The following is a 22,238-nucleotide window of genomic DNA, read 5'->3' as shown; positions in this document are numbered from 1 at the left end:
GCCTTTTTGGCACCTTTGGGTGCTGCCCTCAGAGGCTCGGAGGAGTGACAGTATTGGGGCAGAGAGGGAACAGCTTGCCTTAGTGCAGCACATGGTTTTGGTTTTCTTAACTTTATGTATTGTGCTTTTGTTTTTGCCTCTGGGGAGGAAGATTCAGTGGTCCATTTTGTGTGTGTGTGTGTGTGTGTGTGTGTGTGTGTGTGTGTGTGTGTGTGTGTGTGTGTGTGTGTGTGTGTGTGTGTGTGTGTGTGTGTGTGAGCTTTTTTTGAAGCTGGGTCTGCTTGTCTCATGTTGTTCCTTTTGAAACGGAGCCAAGTTTTTGAGGTCATAACACCAGAGGAAACCATGGCGGGATATTCTGAAACCTGATAGTTCAATTACAAAATCCAAAATAGCAGCCACTGTTCAGCGACTAAGCCTCTCTAGCGTTAACAGCACACGCGTAAACATACACCCCTGAGTTCGGTGCTGATACCATCCAGGGCATCAATTTTTCCTTTATCAAATAGCCGGTAATGGCTCTTGTGCGGAAAAAGAACAATCAGTCATTCCTGCAGGATACATTTTGCAGTCGTATGGCAAAACGGAACTGTAAACAGAGCAGGTAATGATCTCAAGTCATCTGAAGTGTAATCTCCCGATAAAGTGTAAAGTAATCAGGATTGTGTAAGCAAGATTATCAAGGGCTTTTGTCCGTGAGGATGAATTTTAAGCAAGCTGGTGAGAAGAAACACAGGGAGGAACAGGAGCCAGAGCACTGACTCGGGGTTCATATATGAATCGTATTTTTGCTGTGGTGACATACAACACAGTGCTCTTTAATAAAACATGCACAGTAATAGCCCTCTCATAACAAGGAAAGAAGTCAGTTAGTTACCTGAAAATTGCTTATAAATAGAAAAAGAAAGTTAAAAATGAGCTGGGAAAAGTGCTTAAAAATGTTGATAATTCTGTAACCTAATTTCATATATGTAACTTTAATAATTTTAAACATAGTTTTTGTGCTTTTTGCCTTTTTCCCTAGACATTTTTTCCCTAGGTTTTGAAAAATTACTTTATAAATCTCCTAGTCTCTCACAATTTGTTGAACATTTCTTACCAAGTTGCTCACTGCCTTTCTTCCCCATCTTTGGAATGAAACTGCACCAATTTTCTCAGAGTTCAAAGGTGTAAATACTTATGATAGGCACCTGAAAGTAGCACAAGAAAAGTTATTTTTCACTCAAGGTTTCAACTGTGGTAGGAACTGGGAGGTGTAAATGCTCTCAGATAGGAAGTCTTGCTGGATTGTTGGTTTTAATTCTTAAACCAGCTGAAAAACAACCAAAATCCTCATCAAAAGCCTTTCAGCAAGGCAATGCAGCCTCAACATGTTTGTGTGAGGAATGTTGCAGCTCCCCTGGCGATGACATCTCAAATTTTTAATTCGCCCATTCATTCTCTTTTCCCATTTGTCCTGTTCAGGGTCACAGGCCCATCAGAACAGAGCCAGTAAAATTAATCAACTTTGATTACTGTGTGAGTGGATCGTTACATGAAAAAATGCGGATAATGAGTGTTAAAGGCTCTGAGTCATAATTAAAATGCTTCTCTGCTCTGTGGTATAACACAGGATCTTCTAACCATCGATGTGTCTCTTGAGAGGGTCACGGGGACACGTTGATTTAAACAAGTAAAAACACTAAATAAAGCATTTTTTTCTAAAAAAAAGTCAGTGTTTTCTGACGCTGTTATTGCAGAGGGGCTGTTAAGTATGAAGGCCAACAAGAAAATGTGAACTGCAATATCTAGGTTTGGTGTTTAGTTTGTCCATTCTGGGCTACTGTAGAAACAAATGAAAGCATACTTATTATATTATATTCAATTTCTGCCAGTATACCCCCCTAAATCCTACACACTGGTTCATTAAACTATTTTTGTTGGACTTATCCTTAAACATCTTTTTTTTTTTGCATGAGATGTCCTCAGTCTTGCAGTTTATTCACTGTGTAAAATATCTTAAAAGTTACCTCCTTTGATGAAAAATGTACTTTTTCATATTGGCTGAAGAGCTGACACCAAAAAAAAACTAAAAGCATGGGATAAAAATGGCCAGTTTTCCGACCGACTGTGAATCTATTGGACCCCAAGCGGTGCCACGTCCTTTTTAATGGTCATTTCCTTTTTAATGTGGTTTTCTCTTCGACATAAAGACGTGCAAGTGGGCGCGGTCACAGCAAGCCTGACAGTTAAAGGTGCTGCACAGTCATCTTCACATTTTGATCAGGCTCTTATGGGTTTTGCACACATCAACCTGTTAATGATACAATTCATACAGTATTTTTTTTAATCCAGCATTTTGAATATTATATTTTCTGATTTTTTTTTTAAGATTTCATGGGCATCACCTTGAGCATCCACTGGTGTAGAGAAACAATGTAAAGCACAATCTATTGTGTAGAGAACAGCTGGCATGCTCTTTAGCCATCAGCCTGTTTGAAAAATGACATCCTTAAGTGAAAACTACCAAATCCCACAGCACGCTGAATTATTGATCACTTGGAAATGCCACACAAAGCCTTGTGTGGCCACACAAGAAGGCCATAGAAGGCAAAGAGCTCCTGGATCCCATTAGCTGGGAAAATGTTTGGTTATGGACGTTCTGAAATAAAGTTTAATTAATTTGAAATGTAATTTTGTTAGGAATTGATTTTCTTAGTTTCTTAAGAAAAACGCTCTAGCACAACAGCTGAGCTCACTTGGCACACAGCGACAAAGCAGCACTCAAACTGAACACTCGGCACACGTATTTAACCCAAATATTTGTTAAATTCACCACTGAGGGACTGAACATGCATTACACAATAAGAGATTCGTGCAGCAAATAGCCCTCAACAGTAGCCACGGCACGCAAATATGCTTGATACAGACATTTCCACATCGACTCGTTCCCTGTAGAAATGGATTCTGTGTTGTTCATTTAGCTTTAATAGTGTCAGGGCCCCACGGCCCCCGAGCCTCGCCGCATGTAATGTGAGAGAAAATGTGATCCATATTGTTGGGGGATTTTCAGCCTCATCTATAATGAGCATTGTGTTTGGATAGAAAAGCAGGAAAGCACTGATGTAACTATTGATGTCGGATAAAAAGTGCTGCGTATGCATGTAACAGTGTGAACAATTAATTATCGGGAAATGGATGTTGGCATGCAGCGACATGGAAGAGGCTTGTTGAGGAGAGTTCGAAGCTGATCTTTGTTTTGGGTCTTGGTTCTTGTTATTGATCCCTGATTAAAAGGATTACTAGTGTGCATGCAGCAGCGTTTTCATTAAAATGTCAACTAGTGGTTTAAGTTTGTTCTGGCTAACTGTCTCTGCAGATGTGATTAAAGAGGGGACTGACGTCATGTGTGTTTGCCAGATAAATATTAATGAAGAGAAACATGTTGTGGGTTCTTTAATGGAAAAAACGATCGATTAATTCATGAATTGTTATTTTTTTTAAAAAGTTGCTTATTTCAAACCTTAGCAAATGCATTGCATAGACTATTGATTAATCAGTTAAATTTGGAACATTTCCTGCCTCACAAATATCATGACAATACCGAAATAGATGGCGCAAGGGACAGTCCAGCAAATGGCGACAATAATGCAACACTTATGGATGCAATAAAATGCATCAGCGAAAGATGATGATAGGGCAAAGCTGGATGTAAGTGTATGCGGCAGAAGTATGTGTGTTATTATTGGTGGGCAAAGAGCTGTTTTGTCAGGTGCTAATGTTCTTGTGGTGTATTTTATACTGAACAAGATTGCAAGACAAGCAATTGTCCATGATAGCATTGGCATAACATGAGGATTAACAAGTTGCAGATTCAAATATGTCATCAGCTGAATGTCGTGATGGGTTCGCTCACTCCACATAAAACTGTCTTTCGGCAGATGGACACGGACCCTTTACATACTTGTGTTGCTGCTTCCATTCACAACACAACTATTGCAGCATTTTCCTGAATGTAGCCAGGTCTTGAGGTGGGAAATTCGTGGTACATATTTCCGTGAATATCAGTCCGTGCTCGCATGCACTCATGACCCCAGTCAGGAAATATTCCTGAACATTTGAGAGCTAGACCACATTTGGGAAAGGTGCTTATAAATATGGACTTCCTCTAGTTTTAAAAATCAAGTGTAAATACCCATTTTCACCATCACTGACTGGGTGATATACAATAATTAAAATAAATATTACAAAAGTGAAATGATATTTTTTGGCATGCTAATGGCAGGATCTTAGGGATATTGATAGTTCTGTCCACTTTTTTTCCAGACTGAAATAGCCTAACAATTATTTTACTGATGGCCAAGAGATTTTGGACATACATTCATAGTCGGTCAGTTATTGCGACCTTAAGGTTGACATTTTAAAGTGATTTTCAGTTGAAATGTCTGAACAAGTATTGAATAGACTTCCATTAAATTTGGTCCAGATGTTCACATTCCCCTCAAGGTTAATTTCAGTAACTTTGGTCAACGATGACATGATCACCATTCCACTGAAAGGCGTTAAATATAACATTAAAGTATTTCCTTTCCGTAGCCTCACAGATTTCAGATTCTCATGTCAGACACAAATACTGATGTTTAAGAGTAAAAAGGATCTGCTGTTATGTTTATATAATATTGGCCCACTTATTTTAGACAGTACCAGCAAAAAATACACATAATGCGGTCTAAAAAATTCATCCAACTCTACCTTTTTATACACAGAGCTGTGTATACTGCCTAACATAACATAAAAAACATAGCAGACAGTCATTCATTCTCTCCTTTGCTTGTAGGCGTCTCAGCTCCACAGAGAATACATGGGCACACTTATTCAAAATCTGTCTGGACGCTCTGTTATTCCATAAATTTGGCAACATTGAAAGGCATATTTGCATTTTTCGTTTTATCCCCTAAAACCTCTGGGGAGGATGTGTGCGTGTGTCTCAGAAACTTGTACTTAAACATGAAATCACCCGCATCCCTTTGCCTTCGTCCGCTTCCTTTCTCTTATCAAAGACCACCTATGCACATTGGCTCCCTGTGCATTTTGGAATTAATTCTAACTTCCTGCTGATAACTTTGGAAGTCCAAGTTGTGTCAATCCTGTTTAACCACAAAGCAGCCACTAGTCTCCTGGTTACTACTCTCGAAAGCAACCCTGTAGCCTAGATGGGTAGGAAACATAACATTGTGCAGATCCATCAACATCAACATAGTGAGGAAATGCTAATGAACATATCTGCTTCTTCCTTTTCTGTGAAGCACCATGTAATTGTGCTTTGTCAGGAGCTACATAAAGTTTATAATTATGATTCTAACTCTGCCTGAATGCAGACACTTTTACACCTTCATGAAGGCAGCAAACAGTTTTAATTGCACACAAAATGTGAGTACTCTGTGCATGGTCCATTCTCATAACCACAGCATTTCTGTACGGATGGATTACTCTCCCCGTGGAAAATGACCCAACAATGTGCAATCAGCTTGTTATGAGTAGTAACTGCCCTGACTATGTGTTGGGCTACAGGGACACTTTTATTTCATTGAAATTGATTCTTAGCTAATTATGTTTCCTCTACATTAAATTTCGCCTCTTTTTATGTTCGTGTGCAAGCAGTCACTTGGAAACTGAGTGACTGATTTGAAGTCTCAGAGTTGGGATTTTATGGTCTCTCAGATAGTGGCCTAGTTATGGCAAAATATCCTCCTTGCTTCACTTAAAATGCTGTTTAAACAGTGGGGTTTTTTTAGTAAATAACTAGGCTAACAACAGAAAACAGAAAATGTGACACACAGTCAAGTGTTTTAGTTATTCCACCAGTTTACATGGTTGAAGAAAAAGTTGACATGTACACACACAGTAGCAGGTCAAAATGTGAAAGGTTGAGTGCGGCAAGGCAAACACCTAATATACATCAAAATAGTTTAACTTCAGATTTGCTGAACTGATTGCTATATCCTGTCAGTTGGGGGTGGGTCAGTAAATAAGAGTCATGTATGCATGCTCTGTGTTGTGATTGTGTCTATTGTAATGTATGCTTTGTGTTGGACTGCCTCTAAAACGAGATGGTTCATCTCAAGGGGCTCTCCGCTAATAATCTGTGAAAAAAATGCAGCGTTTTCTCATATAGCAGCTCATATGATATCCTAGGATTTAGGAGTAGATGATAATTGGTTTTCAGGGCCGATACCGATACTTATTATTAGTAGTTAATGAGACAGATAACCACTATTTGGAACCAATATGAATTTACAATGAAAAATGCACTTTTTATTTAATTTGATCGGCAATCATTAAAATAAAATACCGATACAGGTAATCAGCAAAATGCCAAATATTAGCCCTAGTAATCGGCCAGTCCGAAAATCTGTTGTCCCCTACTACAAATTACCACACCGTGAATGACATTATACACACACAACATAAACTTATATACTTATATCCTATACAAATGTAATTTTAAGTTAGTGCGTAACCTATGTAAGTTATTTAGGTAAGATTTAGGCAGGTAGTTACTTAGGTTAGGTTTCGGAAAATAAACATCACCAGGCATTTAGGTTGAGGGGAATTAATTTAATGACATTAGGTTTTGACAAAGAAGCATGGCACCTTAAAATGACGATGTTCACATGGTGTCGAACAGTGGTCCCTGGGGGAAAGTGTCATGGGAAAGTCCTGTGTTTTGTGACCCATCCACCACCCCAACCACCGCTTCCTTCACTCCCATCAGAACACTGGTCATATGATTTCATCCTTCCAAAATACTTAGATTATACACAATTTCCTGGTCCATGATTATATTGGATTTATACTGAATTTTGTTGCTTAATTTTCATTGGAAAGCATGCCAACAGTGCATGACACCAGCCTAAAAAATCCATCCAACATGGCCCCTCCTTGTGCTCCTAATTGCATTTCCAATTAGATTTATAAGAATATGTTGCTTAATTTTCACAGGGAAACATACGAACAGTGCATGAGACCAGTCTGAAAAATGTATTTTCTTTGGCTCCTCCTTGTGCTCCTAATTACATTTCCAAGAATCAATCACACCAAACAAGACAACCATTTGCAGCCGAGGAGGAGCCTCTAATTCAGTATCGATGACAGCTCATTTACTCACACACTCTCTCTCAGTTGAAATTTTGCTAACACAATAGCTTAGAAACAACCACTAGCTATGAAAAAAGTGCCCATCCCTCTCCTGCCAACAACAGCTTTCACGGCAAACACAAGCAAACAGAAGAAGACCGAAGACGAAAAGCTGGGTTTCACTTTCCCTTCCCTGAGACAGTCTTCTTCTGTTTACTTGTCTCTGCCGTATAAACTGTTGTTGTGCAGTGATTGACACTGCTTTAGAGACTCCTCCTGGCTCTGATTGGTTGTTTTCTCTCAGGTGCAGTGGATTCTTGCTCTCATTAGGAGAGAACAAGAAGGCGCCCGAGAATCCTGTTTTTTCACAGATAATCTGTTTCATGCCCGACTTTGAGGATATAGTGACAGTTTCACCAAATATGGCAAACTGATCTATCTACTGTAGCTTTAATGATGAGTTAATTTATTGATTAGTTGACTGACAGCAAGCTGAAAAAAAAAATGGACAAAATGTGATCTAAAAGATCAGAAATTGCTGTGAGATGGTTAACGTTACATACTGAATCTCTCAAGACTTAAAACTGCAAGCAATTGATAAAAATGTGTGCCAATCTAAGAAGCCGTGAGTATGCACATTCACTACCTGTGCATACTTATTTTAATTTTCCAGTAAGCTTTTCGTTATCGTACCAGCCAGTTTTAGAAATAGAATTCGTTATACAAAATTACCTTCAAGTGATGGCTGTCTGGCTTCAAAGCCAGTGAGTACAGTAACCTAATTCACACGCCTGTGTTGTTGACAGAAGTCAAGCAGACTGTTATCTCAGAGAGCCATTCCTGCCCAGGTTTCATGAGGAACAGCAGGGTATTAGTGCTGCAGGAATGTGGCACGGAGATTTCAGAAGTTGCTCCTTGGAAATATATAGTGCTGAGTTCAGGAGATGACGTTTATCTTTGGTGTGGTTATTTGAACTTGCTGCCCCCAAACAGCTAAGCAAACATCCTACCTGAAACATATGTTTTCATTTTTGTGGTTTGGAGGTTCTTTGTGGCCTCAAAGTGAACTTGGCTGTTTATTTTTTGATTTTTCTAAAGCATCGAGTGTCATATAGGGAGCCTCCTCACTGCTCAAAAGTCTGCAAAGGTGACTTTAGAGCAGGGATACTCAATCTGCTTTGCTTGGGGGGCAATTTTACAAAATTACAGTGGACCAGGGTCCAGTCGCAGCAGTCCTAATCATGTTTCAAGGACTTCAGGATATATCTCAGATTTTAGAAAGTTTCTCAGATTTTAGGACATTTCTTGGATTTGAGGATATTTCTCGGATGTTAGGACATTTCTCTAATTTAGGACATCAAGGATTTTAGGGCCTACAATTTTAGGACAATAGAGGCTTTCGCCTGAACCTCTGTCAGGGGTGTGAAGGATGCATCACTGACACCTTTTTTTAAAAAAAAAAAGCTCTATTTGGTGCTGTTATGCACTGTGGCACCTTATGTTTACTACAAGTACAAAAACAATCATTTAATTTTTATTGTCCATTAGAAAATGCCAGTGGCGGCATGGTGAATGAGAAAATAGGCAGCATGGTAGTGTAGTGGTTAGCACTATCGACTCACACACAAATATATGTTCTCCTCGTGTCAGTGTGGATTTTCTCTGGGTTCTCGAGCTTCCTCCCACAGCCTAAAGACATGTAGGTTAATGGACGACTTTAAATCGGCTGTAGATGTGAGTGTGGATGGCTGTCAGCTTGTGATAGTCCAGCGATCTATCAAGAGTGTACCCTGCCTCTCGCCCATTGACAGCTGGGATGGGCTCCAGCCCCTCTGTGACCTTAAAGAGGTTATGCAGTTATGGCTAATGACTGAATGAATGAATTAGAAAATGGGGTCAGATTTGGCCTATGGCTTGTAAGTTAAGTATCACTAATTCAGAGTGTGTCCTTTAAAAATGTGACCCTTTAGAAATTACTTGAAGTTAAACAAAAATATAAGCCAGAGTTACCAAAAGTTGTTGACATTAAATGATATTACAAAGTCCTGCAGCAGGTTAAACCCAAATGCCTGCAGTATACTCTTGTGAAATATCATCCCATATCTTGAAATAATCAAGAATCAAATTTAAAACCTTTCATCCAAACATGTTCCTGTTTTGAACAACATTCATAAGGTCTGTGATGGTCTAATCTGAACTTTTCTCTTTCTCTCTAAAGGTTCAACATCCTCATTAGTCGTCACCTCACTGTTTTGGTTCGGACGTCACCATGGGTCGCTGGGATCACTCCTCCCTCCTGTCCCCCGCCCTGAGGCTAGCAGTCGTGGTGGTGATTCTCCTCCTTGAGCTCCATCCCACTTCGGCCGGGGCTCCCCCTGAGACGAACTTGGGTGGCTCTGTTTCGGCGGTGTCCACGAATAAAACTGAATGCAGCAAGCCCGAGGCGTGCGCAAAAGGGGTGGTCCTGCCTGTTTGGGAGCCCCAAAACCCGTCATTTGGTGACAAAGTGGCCAGGGCAACAGTTTACTTTGTGGCTCTGGTCTACATGTTCCTGGGTGTGTCAATCATCGCAGACCGTTTCATGGCATCCATAGAGGTCATCACGTCGCAGGAAAAGGAGATCACCATCAAGAAACCCAACGGAGAAACCACAACCACCACTGTTCGGATCTGGAATGAGACCGTCTCCAATCTCACCCTCATGGCTCTGGGCTCTTCAGCTCCCGAGATCCTGCTGTCTGTCATAGAGGTCATAGGTCACGGGTTTCAAGCTGGTGCACTGGGCCCCTCCACCATTGTAGGCTCTGCGGCGTTCAACATGTTTGTCATCATCGGGCTTTGTGTGTACGTCGTGCCCGATGGCGAGACAAGGAAGGTCAAGCACCTCCGCGTCTTCTTTGTAACGGCCACCTGGAGTATCTTCGCCTACATTTGGCTCTACCTGATCTTGTCCGTGATCTCGCCTGGCGTTGTGCAGGTGTGGGAGGGGCTGCTCACGTTCCTCTTCTTCCCCATCTGTGTGGTGTTCGCCTGGGTGGCCGACCGCCGCCTGCTGTTCTACAAGTATGTGTACAAACGCTACCGCACTGGCAAGCAGCGTGGCATGATCATCGAGACTGAGGGTGACCGTCCACTTCCTTCCAAGGTATGCGCGTAAGAATTAACACTAGAACTACCACTAGCACTACCGTTAACATTGTTGTTTTGCATTAGTATTGCACCCATTACTGCTACAGCAGAGCTTCCCACAGTTGTATGAATATTAATAGAATTAATTATCCACACAATGATAAAAGCTTCCTAAAACACTGATAGACTTTTCCAAAAATTTTTTTTTTTAATCATTAAGCTTTCCAGTTTATTACAACTCGAGTGTTAATTCCTTGTTTTGGCTATCAGTAATAATACTGAATTCACTAAGGCATTTGATGAGATCTAGGAATGCAGTAAAATCACAAAAAAAAATGTCAGGAAACGGCAAGAAACACATGGTGATAAACAATCAGACTGATTTTTAACAAAACCCATTTCAGCCAAACCTAGCTGGAAGAGAAAACAAAGCCAGGAAGTCAAGTTATTACCCAGGCTGCCAGTCTTCAGTTTCTTTGTGCAATGAGGGATTATTATTCCCATTAGACTTGATCACTTTTGGTTTCAGCTCTCAAAATGGCTTGTTTACAACTTGTCTAAAAATTATATTTCTTGCTCTGTCAGATTTAGTTGTAATGATCTTGACATCTTCCCACATCTCACCAATTACTTTGGTTTGTACAATGTTTAAGAATCAAATGAGATGATGGTCAAAAATATGAAAATAATCAGAATTATTATTACACTCCTATTGCTATCGTCATTACTACCAATACCAGTAACATTAGAATAATCATTAGATCCTGTAGATTTTTACAACTACATCTGGTACCAATATCATTTCTCATAATCTTTAATTTCAGTTCAGCTAAATCTAACATGCCAAACCAATCGCCAGAAAACTTTTTTTTGCATTCTGTTTCAGCAAACCATGTTTATGTTACATTTGTATGTTACTATGTAGTGGATGTGTTGACACTTTACATTTCTTAACATTAAATGTAATGAGATCATGTTTTAGCTTTAATACTTGGTTTTGGGTGCACAATCCTAGCAGGAAATGTAGCGATGTCTCAAAAATGATGTGGAATTATCCCAGCTGAAGAAAATGGCAATGACTCACTAAAAAACAACTGGTTTTAATGTTTGTTGGTCTTGAACAGTCATTTGCAGTCGTCTGCAACTTTGTCTCGCCTAGGTTTAACGCCATCCATCGTCCCCTCTACCTCTCAGCTGACAAAGTCAGTTCATGTACTACGTCACTTTAGAAATGTTGATATGACATGTATGAAAGGTGCAAATGTAACGTATTTATGGTTTAGAGAAACGTACAATACCACCATTTTCTTCTTGTAATATTTAGATTTTGTAACATAAAAAGCAGGGATTTGCTTTCAATTGTTAACGCTTTGTTAAGAAAAATGCTGCCGCCCCACCAGCAGTCTATGATGGTGAAGATGACAACGACAACAATAGAAATGATAAAAACGATGGTGGTATTTATGGAACTCATCTAATCTAGTGTGGAATACTACGCATTTCATGAGCTAAAAATCTGTCAGTAGTGTTGCTGGGAGCTCTCTCTTTCCCATAGGCATATCAGTTAGAAAACAGCCGACTGGTGGAAATTAATTAAGCTGTCCTCATACAAGCATATGGCGGAAAAAAAACAAAAGAGCAGATAAGGCCCTCTATGTAGGCGGAAGTGAGTTCATGAGTAACATGTATCTGAAACAATTATCTGTATTACTGACTGGAGTTCTGCCAACTCATGCCATGAAGCATATTACTGCAAACACAAATACTTTCTAACTAATGTCACTTTTTAATTTCCTGTTTTGATTACCATCAAAGCTTTGTGTGATGTCCTATGCAGTGCATCAAATGGATCTAATTAAATTTTTAGTTTTGTGCCTTACGGTACATTTAGTCACCACTCAGTAAATTAAGAGTCTGTCTCTTCCTCCCAAAATTACTGGTGTTACTTTTTCTCTCATTTGTTTGATGAGATTATTAAGAATCAATGCTCCATTAGCACATGAAGAGCACTTTCATCTCAACTTGTGGCTAAAATAAATCACTGAATCAAACCCAACACTGTCCCAGAGGGGAAAGCCCAATAATTTAGAAGTTTTAAATTGCCATCATGCTTAAAGAGCTAAAAGACATTTCATCAATAAAACTGTACTCAAAGGAAAACAGGCTTTCAGTAAATAGCAGAATAAGCTCTTTACTCTGCTGGGAACAGATGGCTGACATATCGTTAACATGTCTAAAAAAAAGCTGATTCTAGTGTCTGCTTAAAATAACACAGACATTTCTTAAAGAAAACCAGGGAATTCACCTTTAGCTTAGGATATGAGTAAAACCAACACCACAGATATTACCAAACTTACTTACTCCTCTTCATCCCCTATGGCACATAAGGCTTCACAGAAATGACCACAGACTGTATAAAATAATAGAAGCAGCCACATGTGATATCACCCGGTGATTTGTTGACTCCTGTTTTGAAGCCATAAGTTTTGAGTTTTGGCCATCACCATCTTTTTTTTGATAGAGAGGTATTTTATCTGCAGAAGAGGGTAGAGATAATCCTTATACTAGCTGCTAGCTAAATTAGCACAGTGCATTTACAGCAACCATTAACTGCCAAATTCACAAATGGAAAAAAAGGTGTAAAACCACCCCCCAAAAAAGAACTTGCTTAAAATTCAACTAAATGCTAAAAGCTAAATGCTTACAATTATCATTCAAAACACACTCAAATAAATCTCTGTGGTAGCGACTTGTCATGTTGCCATGCCCTTAATTATGCATAACTTCAAACTTTTATAACATTAAATGGGTGAGCTGTATAATATTTCTCCCCCGTACAGTTGTCATGAATGGAGGAAATTACCTAGAAAGACTAGAAATATTTTTTTACCAGGCTGTAAACATGTTTTGTAAACATTGTCCATTTTAACACGTGGGTGTATTGAGATCGACTCACACCTGGAGCCAGCCTCAAGTAGCCATTTAAGGAACTGCAGCTCGTGGCACTTTGCATTGGTTTCATTTTTCAGCCTTGAAGCTTGCTACTTGGACACTATAAACTTTTAGCTTTGTGTGCTTGGTTTTTCTAAGCCATTATTTGTACACTCCCAGGTTCACCTTCATGGCAGCACCAGAAATTCCTGTACCTTGAGATTTGACATATTGCTCCAGTGCTTAAAATCAATAGTTCTGATTAAATTGCTTTCTTTTCTGTTACAAGGTGGACATTGAGATGGATGGCAAGATGCTGAACTCCCATGGTGTTGACTTCCTGGATGGTCCACTGGGTTTGGATATTGATGAGAAGGATCTGGACGAGGAGGAGACCCGCAGAGACATGGCCAAGATCCTGAAGGAGCTCAAGCAGAAACACCCTGACAAGGAGGTGAGTAACAAAGTCAAAAAGGACCCCATGTAGAGAGCAGAAAAACATCCTGTCACTGCCGCTCCTGTCTGGGTTGTTTTTCTCAGCGTTGCTATCCTTTATAGGGAACAAACTGACAAAATAAGCAGCAACAGATGACACACTTCCTATCTGCTTCCATTATAATGGTGATTATAGTGATGAATGCTGTTAAGGTCTCATCCCAAGCTCGCAAATTAATTTGATAATGATACATCTAAAAAAAGAAAATTGCAAAGCAAACCCAGCACCCATTAAATCAATATGTAAATAAAAAGGCAAACAGATGCTTCAGTTCTAATATTGGCAATTCATCTAACTGCCTGTCTGTCTGCCGGTATGATAAACACATCGTGTCTCTGTGTCATTGCTGCAGAGTCTTTTTTAACAGTCTCATACTACCTACTTCTTCCTACTATACAGTGCTGTACAGTTATCAGACATCCGTACAAGATTGTAGAGCTGTAATGGGAAGTACAGCATTTGTCATCCATTACTGACAGTACTCTATGGATTAGGAATTTTGGAGATCACCTTTATTTAGCAGATTAGCAATTTCTTAATACATATCCAAAGTGAATTTATTTTTAATTCTAATCCTGAGATGATATTATAACAGTAAAACTGGACTAAATTCGAGTAGGCTTGGCATGAGAAATTGTCCATCATTGTCATTTTGTTTTCCTGTGTCTTTCTTTGCCAACATATGTATTTGAAAACAGAAACATCTTCTGTCTTTTAGAAACCAAATATGGCATGACAAGATTTGTTTACTCGGGAATGCTTTAATCCTTTGAAACTTGGATTGACATCATGCATTTAGACACCTTTCATGGGTATTTAAACCTTTGAGCATGGGAGAAAAATAAGGCAATAAGCAACTTGGTGAGAAAACCATTACTTTAATATATAGCAGATACCCTGAAATTTCACATTCCAACAATACTGTGAACAAATATGTAGGTTTATGGTCATGAAAAGATCATATTTTGGCTTAACATACACACTTTTGGTGGTTAAAAAGCTTCTTGAAGACATATTGATGTCTCTGGAAAAATCATTCATGTTTGGTGGCTAACAAGCTGCTAAAAGATGTAGTGATGACCAACCAAAATACCCAGTTGCTGTGTTTGTTGGTCTCGAACAGTGGTCTGCAGTGGTTTGCAGCTTGGCAGGGGTCTTGCCTACTTGCACTCCTTACTCTGTGTATTGCTTAAAGTTTAACTTCTGCAATATTTCTTGTTGTACACTTGACCAGCAGCTTATAGAAGTTGGATTTGAAATCTCTAAAATTGGTCCTCATCTCCCCACAACATCCTCACTCTGTTTGTGATCTAGATATTGATACCGGTGCCCTCGTTTTGCTAGCTGACCTAATAGTGAAGGAGAGAATCTCCTCCTAATGATTGTTTTAGCATAGTATTCATAGTGTCCCCTCTCTAGGAAGACTTATATATTTTGCTTAAAATAAAGTAGGCAAAGGTTGTATTCATTAGCAAAGTGTTGATTTAAAATTGTTACCACTAGCCAGCAAGCATAGCCAGGCCCTTTTCAATATCTGCCAAGTCCCTATGTATTCACCTCTCTGTATGAAGAATTAGATCATTACCATGTTTACTCAATTTTTACGTAATATATCACAAGCAGCAGTTTAGAAAATAGATTAAACTCTTGACCGTAACTCTGTATAGGATCTTTGGTTCAACCCATGAAGGCTGTAATTACCTCCGCTGTTTTTCCAACCAGGAAAAAAAAGTGATTCATATGATCTCCAATAATTCACTGACTTAGTGAGGTGATGAAAGCATGGAAAGGAGAAATGCTGACAAAACTTTGGGATCGACCCAAAACTTCAGTGCATTTCTCAGGGATATCCGAGCAGGATGGATGGTTGCTGTCATGGGAGCTTGAACCTGGATCCTCTTGTTGAAGGAGGACTTCTTTACTAATGAAATTACCAAACTGTTCATGTTTCATCTTGCACATCATGTGCAGATGTGTATGGCCTCAAGAAGATCATCGGATGCACATTCCTCAGTGTGGCCAAATCACAGATACTGTTGATGGAATTTCTGTTGACGTGTTTTAACAGGATGAATCATTTTAAGGTCACATCTTTGATTTTTGCTAATGTTGGATTCACCCACATGACACACCATTAAATGTTATTTATATAGACAAGATTAAACTCTGTGATTCAGCCAGACAGACAGTGTTCAACGATGTTCTCTCATATCAAACAAAAGTTGACATTTTCTTTACTAAAATACAAGTTTTACCAGCAATCTGGGCATCCACTCATCATGCTGGAGAAAACCTTTTCACACTGTTTTTCTGCCTTCGTGTTTTTTAGGTGGAACAACTCATTGAGCTTGCCAACTACCAAGTCCTGAGCCAGCAGCAGAAGAGCCGTGCCTTCTACCGATGCCAGGCCACCCGGCTGATGACAGGCGCTGGCAACATCCTGAAGAAACATGCCGCCGATCAGGCACGCAAGGCCGTCAGCATGCACGAAGTTCGCTCCGATGCTGGTGATAACGACCCCATCTCTAAGATCTTATTTGAGCCCGGTTCTTACCAGTGCCTTGAGAACTGCGGCACAGTGGCGGTGAACGTGGTGCGACGTGGTGGCGACGTGGGCAAAACAATCGCTGTGGACTACCGGACGGAAGATGGCACGGCCAACGCCGGCTCAGACTACGAGTTCACAGAGGGCGTGGTGGTCTTCAAGGCTGGCGAGACAATGAAGGAGATCCGTGTGGGGATCATTGATGACGACATCTTTGAGGAGGATGAAAACTTCCTGATTCACCTCTCCAACGTCAGAGTGTTGACGTCAGAAGGCGAGGAGCCCGAAGAAGGCGAGTCAGCTAATCACGTCGACTCAATGGCGTGTCTCGGCATACCCTCCACAGCAACCGTTACCATCTTTGACGACGACCACGCCGGTATCTTTACGTTTGAGGAGCCTGTATTCCACGTGAGCGAGAGCGTCGGCACTATGGAGGTGAAGGTGCTGAGAACGTCGGGGGCTCGCGGCGTGGTCATGCTGCCGTACAAGACGGTGGAGGGAACAGCACGAGGCGGCGGAGAGGACTTCGAAGACACTCACGGCATCCTGGAATTTCAGAACGACGAGATCTTGTGAGTAACTTTGATCAGTCTACCTTTTAGTTTGAATCGTTAATTTTATGCAGCTGCAGTGTCATTATCCGCTTGTTTTTCTTGATTTATTTTTCACGCTCGCTGTTGGTGTGATGCTGGGAATGTTGTTTCTGATGATGTGAGAAAGCGAGGGTGTGAGTGTGATGTGGTGGTCACGATGAGCGGCGAGGCGGACTGCTCATTGGGGACAAAATCAACGACTCCTCGCCCCTCTTTACCCTGTCTCTACTTTGGCTCATTCATTCTCTTCTTTTATCTCCATCAGTCTGTTTATTCCTCTTTGCTTTGGATTCTGCTGCTGTTTTAGTCTTCTGTGGGTTTTATTGATTTCTCGGTGTTGCTGTACAGTCAGCGCTGCAGGTTAAGCTCGCAAATTGCAGGAGCCAAGAAGTTGGGAAACTGGGTTATTTGTTGGATGTTGATGGTTTGAATTTTAAGTGGATGGAATGTCAGGAGATGGAAATTGAATGAGAAGTCTTGAAGTTTCCTTAAGCAAGGCACTTAAGGGAAAATCAAAAGGTTGCTGGAAGCAGTACATGAATTAATCAAGCAGCAGGGAATCAGGGCGAGCAGGAGCGTCTATCTAGTCAACTTCATTTGGATACACAAAGGTTTTTAAAAAATGATTGCCAGTTGCCCTTTTAGATGGCTTTATCCTGTGTGAGAACATCCCAGAGCAACCACTCACGCAGCCAGCGAAATACTTTTTTTGTTGTCTTGCTCCGTGTGAACAGAACTTAGAGCTCCATTTAAGGATCCCTGCTGTGAAATGCCACTGCCACCATTCAAAGGTCTTCTCAGCCCGACGCAGAGGCCTTATTATCTGATGGTGACTCATGGTGAGGTCCGTGATTGCTATTTGACCACATTTCAGGAGGCCTTTTACCACAGTAGTGATTTCACTCACAGCCGGCGACTGTACTCCATATCCTGACCCACTCGCAGTGTGAGGAATTAGCCCCAGCAATCAGCCAAATGTTTGTACAATTGCTGACCACTCTGGCTCAAAACCAAAGTCCTCTTTTGTTCTTGAATCTTTTATTGTGAAACCCACGGCTGTGAGTACACATTTGTGTGTTTGATCATTACTGGACAGTAGCTGGTAGTATTATACATACACCGACTCAAATGTTGACTCAGTGGTTGACTCAGATACTGACAATTTTGTAGAATTGATAGGAATACGTTCCAAATAACAGCATCGGGTAAACTTTGATATTGTTATCATAATGCATTCTTGTATGCTAAGATGTCTTAACTGTTTTTGCCGATATCTGATGTATAGATTTATAACCAATACTGATATCAAAATATCAACTTTGATCATCGAGTCTCCTCTGTGAGGAATTAACATAAATATCAGCCAATACAAAAAACTCTCTGATAATATCGGGCATCCCTCACGTTAAATTTAAGATTTTTAGCACTCGACATTAAGTCCAGACTATTTCTAATTTCTAAAAGGACGCATCAGTGAAAATAAACTTTTTTTTATAGGTTTGCGTTGTAAATGTCAATATATTTTTCTGGTTCCTAGACATTTTTAGTACTACTAGTGATACATTGTCTTTCTGCATTATCCCTGTGTCTACTGTTTACTTGAATCTTGTGTTTCCATCAAATTGTTGCCTGTGTTGAAGTGTTTGGCCGTGTGTTGTTACCATGCAACCGTTGAAAAGCTGTTTTCAGTGGTGCTCTTTTTTTCATCAAGCTGAAATTTAACCTGTTTTTACATGGACCCACATGTGCACACACATTTAACACTTAACACACTCTCCATGTGGTGATGTTCCCACAATGAGAGGTGAAAATAGTGTTTTTAACAAAACACTCAACTGGTGCAAAATTATTGTTTTCTGTTAAAACACTCGATAAGGTGGTCTACTGGTCTCTCTCTCTCCCACTCGTTCTCTCATACAGCAGGGTGGGTGTGTTCACGATGTCACCACAAATTACTGTTTGCAGTTAAGCCTTCTTGTGGTGGCCTGTAGTCTTGTTGGGCTTGTAGCTTTAGCGGGAGTACAATAAACTTCACAGTTCCTAACAGTTGGCCTTTTCTTTTTTTTACAGTTTGGGCCACTTGCTAGTTTATGGGAGTTGTCAGCAGGCTTTGAGAACGCCCTTGGACCAATTCATTATCACAGAGTGTTGCCTATGAAAATCTTTTGGAGGGATATTTTCTTTGTCTTTTGGAAAGATTGAGGTTGAGAATTATTGAAGCTGCATGCCTGTAAAGATTATTGAGATATTAGACTTGATATGGGACTGTGGATATGGACTGGACTTTACTTTAGACTTTAGATATACAGATGGGAGGAGATGTAGAGTCTGTCTGTTTTCAGCTGGCAGGCATCAGTTGTTAGCTGCAGTAGTTTGCCTTGGAAACCAAAAGTTTGCTCACAGCGCTTGTTTGAAAATGTTCAGATTGTTTGCAGGGAAGGAGGGCTTTAAAGACATGACACAAAGTGTGCTGTCATAATGAATGAATGGGAGCGATGCTGTGTTAGTAACGGTAGTCTAAAACTTTCTCTCGCTGTCTCCCTTTCTTCAGTTTTTGGTCAGATTTGAAGCAGATGTCTGCAGGGCTGGCTGTTTGAGCCTGTGGCAGACTGCATAGTTTCCATAGCTTGTAGCTCTTACAGCCAGGACTAAGTGGGTTTTAATAACACTTTGTCCAAATCAAATGATGGACTGTCCTTCCGGCTATCGTGGTTACTGTGTGTATTCTTGTGTGTAGATGTGTGTGTGTTTCCCAGGGGAAAGAACCAGAGGTGGAGCAGAACGACTGTAAACTATAATACCAGTGCCTGAAGTGGAAAGCATTTCAAACCACGGCTACATCATGTAGAGAGAGGCCATTTTGTAACCAGAAAATCACAAGTTTGATTACCATGCTGTGTCTTTCAACCACTTAATCTTTAACTGCCTCTAAATCTTCTCTTAATGTTCAAAATGGTCACCATTACATGAATAGTAGTCTAATGAGTGATAGGATCATGGCTATATATGTTTTTACAGGCTTTAGCTTCCTATTCACAGATACTGTAACATTACTGCTGACTATTTTTATGCTTCCATGCCCGTTATAGCTGTGGTGGGAAGCTTTGTCTTCAGGTTGTCCATCTGTCCATCTATCTGTCCTTCTTTTTGTCCATCAGCCCTTGTGAACTCTTGTGAACATGATATCTCAAGAAGGCCTGCAGGGAATTTCTTCTAATTTGGCAGGAACATTCACTTACACTCAAGGATAGACTAACTAGATTTTGGTGGTCATAGGTCAAAGGTCAAGGTCACTGTGACCTCATCTGCCTCATTCTTATTCTCATGATATCTAATAAAGACCTTTAGGTACTCTATCGAAATTTGGCACAAAGATTCATGTGGACTTAACAAAGAAATTATTAGAATTGGTGGTCAAAGGTCAAGATCACTGTGAAGTTGAATCAGTTTCATGCTTGATATCAAAAGTAGACCTATAGGGTGTTTCTTCAAATTTGGCAAAAAAAGTCCCACTTTGACTCAAGGATGAAATGTTCAGCATTTGATGGTCAAAGGTCACGATCACTGTGACCACACAACACATTTTCTTGTCCATACCTCAAGAATTTATATGCTGATTCTGACAAAAGTTCACACAGACATCTCTGGGCAGACACGGATGTAAACTGTAACAGCAACTTGACTGGATTTGGGGAGGCATACAACCACAGGGCGGTAATTCTAGTCTAAAGCTTGCTGGATAACAGGGAAATCTTTTAATGTTGGGCAAAAGAAGGGCTGCACTCTGTAGCCTCCAAATATATAGTTTATTTCTCTTTTTAAGGCAAACGAAGAGAAATGAACTGTTTATTTCGAGCCCCCAGCGGGCAGACCTCTTCTGTGCCCTGCAGCTAAGTATATTTTTATTTTGCACCCGAGTATTTTTGCCTGGATTTTAACACAATTTCTCCCTCTTCGCAAATCTTGTAATATATGTAATGATACATTCTGGCTCCAAGCTTTAGAGGCATACAGTAGGTAGGAAACAGGAAAATGCTTGGCTGTCTGTTGTCTTCCGGGTAAAGTCTCACACCTCTCAATGTGATGCGAGTTAAAAATAGCTGCCGTTGACATGTGACCACAATGTGCTGTTGACAGAGACTGCAAGTCAACAAACAAACCTATAACATTTAGTAAACAATAAAGAAAATTCACTAAATACAATGCCACATGGCTGAGTATTTATAGCTTAAACAAATCTGCAGAGCTTTTCCCATGATAGGCTTTTTTTTCTGAAAGTCTGCATTCCCATAGAAATACACAGTGTATGCATCAATGAGCTGCTGGGGCTCTGAGTATGTCCCTATAGGGAAAAGCAGAGGACATTTTTGTTGCAAAAAAAAAGAGGAATTACAAAATAGCTGATCTAAATAGGATTGCCTCCAGGCTAATTCTACCCTGATTCTGTTTCTCTGCTGCAGAGAGAGAGGGAGAGATGTAGGGAGGGTAGTTATATAGATAAATGAGTGTGAATGGGGGCAGTGACGGGAGGAGGAGAGGGGAGGAAGAAAAGTTTTAAACCTCTTTAAAAAAGTTAAAAGTTTTGGACTTTTCCATACTTACCGTCCTGGCTTTTTTCCATTATATTTCCTCCTCTGTGCCCTTACATCTCTCTCTCTTGCTGTCTGTAAGAGGCCTGGCGCAGTTTCTCTCTGGAATAGTTTGTGAGTGCTTGTCTGGTGTGCTCTCTCCAAGATAGAAAGGTGCAAGTGTGTGTGAGGGGGAGATGGAGAGGGTGAGAAAAACTAGGAGAGCATACAGACAAACCCCACAGCACTCAGCAGTGTCAAATTATCTCTGTATCTGTCTTCAGTGCAGTACGTCACATACCAGCTCAGTCCAGCATGTTTGTGTGTTTCTTTGTGTGTGTGTGTGTGTGTGTATGTATTCTGCTGTCTACCTTGTGGTTTAATGCAACGATACAGATGCCAGATTTTGACAGGCCTATTTGCTAGTAATACTGCTACTAGTTCTGCAATTAGGCTTCTACTGCTACTGAGTTTGCAGCTTCTACACTGCCATTTTTATTAGCAGTATAATTGCCATTGTGACAGCTGATACTACTGCAGCTGCATCTACTGCTGTAGATACACTTACTGCAACTACTGCATTACTTAAAATTCTAAAAACACTGCAAAAATATCAAGCTTAATGAGGCATTTATTTGATTATTTAGTACAGAAAGAGCCATTTTCTTCAACACGACATGATCTCACCTGGCTCTAATGCAAACTGACGTGTCTCAAGAGTGCAAGTGGCACTTGTCAGCCTTCTTGGGATGATAGCTGTCCAAAGCAAATGTCTGATAGGCCTGCCCAGAGCGCAGTGAGTGAAGTAGAAATTGCAGGCTGTCTCTTTGAGGCTAGAATTGAGTATAATTCAGAAT

The 22,238-nt window shown here is 40.3% G+C and overlaps 1 protein-coding gene across 1 annotated transcript in view; it reads left to right on the top strand.

The window, feature by feature from the left end:
- slc8a1b (solute carrier family 8 member 1b) overlaps positions 1–22,238 on the top strand; it is a 189,704-nt gene that overhangs the window by 7,880 nt on the left and 159,586 nt on the right. Inside the window, exons 2-4 of the mRNA XM_042501705.1 lie at positions 9,335–10,261; positions 13,466–13,630; positions 16,002–16,792. Coding sequence (XP_042357639.1) covers positions 9,386–10,261; positions 13,466–13,630; positions 16,002–16,792 — 1,832 coding nt within the window. The 5' untranslated portion in view covers positions 9,335–9,385. The remainder of the gene's footprint in view (positions 1–9,334; positions 10,262–13,465; positions 13,631–16,001; positions 16,793–22,238) is intronic.

This window comes from Plectropomus leopardus, chromosome 15 (genome assembly GCF_008729295.1).
Source record: "Plectropomus leopardus isolate mb chromosome 15, YSFRI_Pleo_2.0, whole genome shotgun sequence".
Taxonomy (NCBI): Eukaryota; Metazoa; Chordata; class Actinopteri; order Perciformes; family Serranidae; genus Plectropomus; species Plectropomus leopardus.
This window is presented reverse-complemented; position numbering and strand designations above follow the sequence as displayed.